Raw genomic sequence first — 6,769 nt, 5'->3', positions numbered from 1 at the left:
GTCTCCCTTGTTATACTTTAATCAAACTCTGCTATACAGAAGCTCTTGAGTGATCAAGCCCGGTCCCTGGTCCCGAGGTTAAATCTTCTTCTTCGGAGATCATGAATCTGACATCATTCACTGTAAGCTATCAGCAGTATACTTACATATTTGAAAAGTTATTCCCTGATGGTTCAGCTTCCAATCAGCCTCCATCTAGATGCTGACTGAGATCCTCTGCTTTAGAACATTAAGAGATCTTGACAACCCTTCAAATGCTGGGAGCCACTAAGAATAAGGTGGAGCAGAAATACTCCACAATTGTTGACAAACTACACCCCTGCCTGAGAGAGAGCAGGGAACAGGGACAGCAGAGGACAGAGAAACACTCTTCTTTAAGCCACTGGATTTTCAGGGTCTTTCTTATAGCAGCTTAGGCTTTAATTCAACTAATAGAATTTTCCTCTCACATCTCTGGATTTTCCTCCCAATCTCATGAAGAGTCTTAAAATTCTCTATTACCTAATCATTAACTGTTGAGCTGCCTCAAACCTTGGTCTTCAGTCTTCTTTCTCTAAAATCTCTCCTCATGTAATGTCCTTCATTCTTTTGGTTCCCAGGAGTAATGACCATTAGCAGTTGCCAGAAAATAAAATAGAATCTGGATAATAAACTCTAACCTTTTTTTTGTCTTTTCCTTGGTGCTTAGTCTTGTTTCACTTTCTCATAGGGTACCTGGTACAGAGGCATCGTGCCCCAAACTTCAGCTCAGGGGACTGTGTGCTGAAGTGCTGCGAATGACAAATTCTAGATGGCGGCAGCAGGCCGTGTGCAGAGACACTGCACCTGGCACTGGGGTGTGGAGCCACAGGCAGGGCAGCGGCGCCTGCCCAGGGAGAACCCGGCCACCCACTTCACAATAAGATACCCCAATCACGCAACCTGCGGATGGGCTGTCCAGCAGAGGGCATACTCTAGATGGTGAGCTCCCATGTCTCCATTTTACAACTAAAGGATAAAACTTCCCTTTGCTTCTACTTTTTTAAAGTATTTATTTATTTTTCTGTATTTATTTGGCTGTGCCACGTGTTAGTTGAGGCAAGCAGGACCTAGTTGCCCAAGCAAGGATCAAACCCAGGTCCCCTGCACTGGGAGTGCAGAGTCTTAGCCACTGGGTCCCCAGGGAAGTTCCTTCCTTTACTCCTGATCTGAACTCCATCTTGTTCTATTGGCAAGATCAACACCCAGCAGAAGGACCATTTTTAGGGCCCAACTTCAAAGCATTGGTAACAGTTGCAAATATCTTTGACAAAGTTTGTATTTATGAGCCAGATGATTTTTATAGGCCCCCAGACTCTATGTCATAGCTTAGGCCTTCCCAGAAAAAGGAACTTGAAACAAGGATTTGTGAACAAGCACTTAATGGAGAATGAGATACAGCATCAGGAGTGAAAGAAAGGAAACAGAAGAGGAAGAAAAGTGGGCTTATCAAGGATACATTATCAAATTTGCTGTTAGTATGGAGTACCTGGGTGCTCAATCACATTTGTCCCCCTAAAGCATGTCCCAGGAGACATCCAACAGATCCCCAGCCCAGGAGAAGAAAGGAAAAATAATCTGCTCATCAGCTCCCATTTTCCATTAGTCAAATCTTCACTCTGAATCTGAGCAGTTCCATGTAGGGCCCTTGCTGGTGACAGACCCCTCTGTGTCCCCACTTACTGACTTGTTCTCTTTGTTTCATAATGTTTGGCCTTGATGCATGGCATGTGGATCTAGTCTCCTGATCAGGGATGGAACCCCCGACCTCTGCAGTGAAAGCGAGGACTCTTAACCACCTGGCCAACAGGAAAGACCTCCCACTGATTGGACTTTTTCTTTTGTTTTTGCTGTGCTCGGTCTTTGTTGTGGCTCTTCCTTGCTCCATGCAGGCTTTCTCTAGCTGCAGTGCAAGGGCTTCTCATTGCTGTGGCTTCTCTTGTTGGGGACCACGGGCTCTAGGGCATGCCGGCTTCAGTAGTTGTGGCTCATGGGATCTAGAGAGCTGGCTGGGTAGCTGTGGCACATGGCCTTAGTTGCTCTTCATCATATAGGAACTCCCTGGACCAGGAATGTAACTTGTGTTTGCTGCATTGGCAGCAGGATTCTACCACTAGACCACCAGGGAAGGCCCTACTTATTGTTGACTGGGAAAGAGAAAATTGACTGTGACCTCCTAGACCCTCCAAGTGGAACAAAGAACAGACCCTAACAGTTACTATTTATGAAGGTAAACATTGCACAGAGAGAGACAGGACAGTCAAGCAGGAGAGTAGCCATAATTTGAACAATTAATGGGTCACAAGAACTTGGAAATCGGCCTTCACCATATGAACATTCCAGGCCATCCTACTGGAAGACAAGACACCACATCAAGGAGATGGAAACCATGCCAACTGGGACAGTCTTGGATCAGGAAGCCCTAAGTCAACCCAGAAGCTAACTGCTGGCATTTGAGTGAGTCCAGCCAAGACCTGAAGAATTGTCTAGCTAAGCTTAGCCCAAATTGCCAATGCACATAATTGTGGAATAAATTAATGGTTGGTGTTTTAAGCAACTTAATTTTTGAAGTGATTTGTTATATAGGAAAAGCTCATCAATTGTAGGTGCCAATTTACCTGTTGGCATCAGAATACATGTGTTGTAGAAGTAGCAATTTTTAGGAAATGATAAAATGTTAATATTCCTTACAGTGTTTCAGTGGTTTCCTGTTCTTATTTTGGCTATGTTTTCATGTAATAATTTCACATATCTTTTTGCAAATAGATGATGAATAATGTACCTAAAAGGGAGTGCAAACAAGAAAAATCCTTGGAACTTTAAAAACAATAACCTCAAAACAGATGCTGTCAGAACACTGAATCAGCATCACTGGAAGTTGAAATGAGTACATGAACTTAGAATTTAAACACTCACTTTTCAAAAGGAATGAAGGAAACAAATTCCCTTCAAAGTTGCCAAAGGAATCTTAGATGGCTCATGGGGCACACATATATATCTGAGTAGTTCTGCCGTTCAAAGTCCTTCCATTAAACTGTCCCCCTCAGCCATCATCTGGAGTCAGGGTCCTTCCAAAGCACCTTCTTCATCGCTCCCTTCACATCCCTGTTCCTCAGCGTATATATGAGGGGGTTGGTCATGGGGATAATGACAGTGTAGAAGAGAGACATGAACTTTTCCTGATCCTGGTTGTCGCTGCTACTGGGCTGAAAATACACATAGATGGCTGTGCCAAAGAACAGGGAAACCACCGTGAAGTGGGATCCACACGTGCCAAATGCTTTTCTCTGGCCTGTAGTGGACTTTATTCTTAACACGGCCCTGACAATCCGACCATAGGAGAACATGATTAATGAAACAGGTGTGAGAAGAATGATGATACTGGCAAAAAAGGTTGCATACACATTCATGGTGGTGTCAACACAGGCAAGTTTGAGAAAAGGAGGGATCTCACAAAAGAAGTGGTCTAATTTATTTCTCCCACAAAGTGGTAAAAGGAAGATGAGCACTGTCTGCAATAAGGAGATAGCAAAACCAGTGACCCACGAAGCAGAAGCCATCAGGGCACACAGACGGGGGTGCATGATTACTGTGTAGTGAAGGGGCCTGCAAACAGCTGCATAGCGGTCAAATGCCATAACTCCTAGGAGAATACATTCTGTACATCCCAATGCCAGAGAGATATACATTTGAACTACACAGCCACCAAAGGAGATGGATTTGTCTTCTCCACTGAGATTAAATAGGAACTGGGGAACAATGCTGGTGGTGTAGCACATGTCCAGAAAGCTCAGGTTAGAGAGGAAAAAGTACATCGGGGTGTGAAGACGTGGGTCCAAGTAGGACAATGCAATGATGGTTGTGTTTCCCAGCAAAGTGAAGACGTAGAAGATCAAAAGGACCACAAAGAGGACTAGTTCAAGTTGAGGCCTGTCAGAGAAACCTAGTAGGATAAACCCAGTGAAAGAACTTCCATTTTTCTGTTCCATCCTTTGCTAGCACAGGGCTCCTGTCAAACCAAGCATTTAGCAATTTATAAAAGGTATCTTCCAAAAAAGAGCAGGGTTAAAGAGGAAAATCTATCATGTTCAAATGCTTGGCCATGGCATTTTATATACAACTATTTGAATAAATGATGTACTCATTGAAATTGATATATCTTTAATCAATTAGTTCTATACTATTCACAAAATGTTATATATTGATATTCAATATAAGAAAATAAAATAATAAGATCAAATAATGCATCTTAGTTTGCATCAACCATAGATATAATATGTCTTTTCTGATTGAGATTAATAGGATTGAATTATGATCATTATATATGTAAATTTTAGAGAAAGTAGGAATGAGGGAAAATCAAGGCAGAGTGATTAGAAAGAGTAAGAAAGATGTAGACAGAGGAAGAAAGTTTATTTTAAATATGTATCTCATTATTCTACATAACTGTATGTGTACATACCTCACTTGTAACTGAATAATAGAAAATAATCTCTAAAATGCATTCAGATATAGAAATTTATGAGCTAGAACATATTTATACAAAAGATTGTGTTATATTCAAAGTATCACTAATAGTGCTTCATGCAAACATTTTGACAAAATTTTTATCTCTCTAATCCTAATATTTGTGAATGCTATACACCAATCTTTTTGTATAGTAGTAAAAAATAAAATGTTGAGAGTTTGAAAAATCACCATTCAATTACAGTGCTTAACGCTTGCCCTTGAGATAATTAAAATTATGACACCAATTTAATAAGAACTCCAAAACTTTATTCACTGTGCATAGTCAGTTCATGAGCTTCCCTGATGACTCACCAGTAAAGAACCTGCAGGAGATGCAGGAAATGCTGGTTCAGTCCCTGTTTTGGGAAGATACACTGGAGAAGAAAATGGCAACCCACTCTAGTACAGAGAAGCTGGTGGGCTATAGTCCATAGAGTCGTAAAGAGTCAGACATGACGTAGTGACTAAACCACAAAAATAGTCAGCTCACAGCAGAAGTTCAAAATCCAGTGACCTGAACTTACCTCTTCTTTCTGCTGATTTCATTTTCCTATGTTACCAGCAACTAAAACACCTGGAATTCCTAAAGAAGATATGATTAGTCACTATCAACATTTTAATCAAGATAAATATTTTCAAAAGATATCCAACTGTGTAATCTGCACAAAGTATAATGCTTTACAACACTCCTTATGATAAATAATTAAATAGATGCTATGCTATGCTATGCTAAGTCACTTCAGTCGTGTCCAACTCTGTGTGACCCCATAGACGGTAGCCTACCAGGCTCCCCCGTCCCTTGGATTCTCCAGGCAAGAACACTGGAGTGGGTTGCCATTTCCTTCTCCAATGCATCAAAGTGAAAAGTGAAAGTGAAGTCGCTCAGTCGTGTCTGACTCTTAGCGACCCCATGGACTGCAGCCTACCAGGCTCCTGTGTCCATGGGATTTTTCAGGCAAGAGTACTGGAGTGGGGTGCCATAAATACATACAAACACAGATGCACTGTCAATGCAGTGACAGGTCGAAGATAGATAATACTAAAAGTATTGGTAATACAAGAGAAGAAATAAAGAAAAGCACATTTTGGTGTTATACACATCTAAGAACATTCATTTACATTAAGTTAATATGTGAACTGTGAATGTCCTGATGTTCAAGCTGGTTTTAGAAAAGGCAGAGGAACCAGAGATCAATTTGCTAACATCCGATGGATCATAGAAAAAACAAGAGAGTTCCAGAAAAACATCTATTTCTGCTTTATTGACTATGCCAAAGCCTTTGACTGTGTGGCTCACAATAAACTGTGGAAAATTCTGAAAGAGATGGGAATACCAGACCACCTGATCAGCCTCTTGAGAAATTTGTATGCAGGTCAGGAAGCAACAGTTAGAACTGGACATGGAACAACAGACTGGTTCCAAATAGGGAAAAGAGTTTGTCAAGGCTGTATATTGTCACCCTGTTTATTTAACTTCTATGCAGAGTACATCATGAGAAATGCTGGACTGGAAGAAACACAAGCTGGAATCAAGATTGCCAGGAGAAATATCAATAACCTCAGATATGCAGATGACACCACCCTTATGGCAGAAAGTGAAGAGGAACTCAAAAGCCTCTTGATGAAAGTGAAAGTGGAGAGTGAAAAAGTTGGCTTAAAGCTCAACATTCAGAAAACGAAGATCATGGCATCCGGTCCCATCACTTCATGGGAAATAGATGGGGAAACAGTGGAAACAGTGTCAGACTTTATTTTTCTGGGCTCCAAAATCACTACAGATGATGACTTCAGCCATGAAATTAAAAGACGCTTACTCCTTGGAAGGAAAGTTATGACCAACCTAGATAGCATATTCAAAAGCAGAGACATTACTTTGCCAACAAAGTTTCGTCTAGTCAAGGCTATGGTTTTTCCTGTGGTCGTGTATGGATGTGACAGTTGGACTGGGAAGAAGGCTGAGCTCCGAAGAATTGATGCTTTTGAACTGTGGTGTTGGAGAAGACTCTTGAGAGTCCCTTGGACTGCAAGGAGATCCAACCAGTCCATTCTGAAGGAGATCAGCCCTGGGATTTCTTTGGAAGGAATGATGCTAAAGCTGAAACTCCAGTACTTTGGCCACCTCATGCGAAGAGTTGACTCATTGGAAAAGACTCTGATGCTGGGAGGGATTGGGGGCAGGAGGAAATGGGGATGACAGAAGATAAGATGGCTGGATGGCATCACTGAGTTGATGGACGTGAGT

At 41.6% G+C, this 6,769-nt stretch overlaps 1 protein-coding gene across 1 annotated transcript; it reads right to left on the bottom strand.

The window, feature by feature from the left end:
* Window positions 1–3,068: 3,068 nt before the first annotated feature.
* On the bottom strand, window positions 3,069–5,638 carry LOC113881648 (putative olfactory receptor 2B8). Its single transcript, XM_027524723.1, has 2 exons — window positions 5,625–5,638; window positions 3,069–4,008 (listed from the first exon to the last, which is right to left on the bottom strand). The coding sequence occupies exons 1-2, from the start codon at window positions 5,636–5,638 to the stop codon at window positions 3,069–3,071; spliced, it is 954 nt and encodes a 317-aa protein (XP_027380524.1).
* Between the last annotated feature and the right edge of the window lie 1,131 nt (window positions 5,639–6,769).

This window comes from Bos indicus x Bos taurus, chromosome 23 (assembly GCF_003369695.1).
Source record: "Bos indicus x Bos taurus breed Angus x Brahman F1 hybrid chromosome 23, Bos_hybrid_MaternalHap_v2.0, whole genome shotgun sequence".
NCBI lineage: Eukaryota > Metazoa > Chordata > Mammalia > Artiodactyla > Bovidae > Bos > Bos indicus x Bos taurus.
Note: the sequence above shows the minus strand (reverse complement) of the source record. Positions and strands in the feature narration are given on the sequence as shown.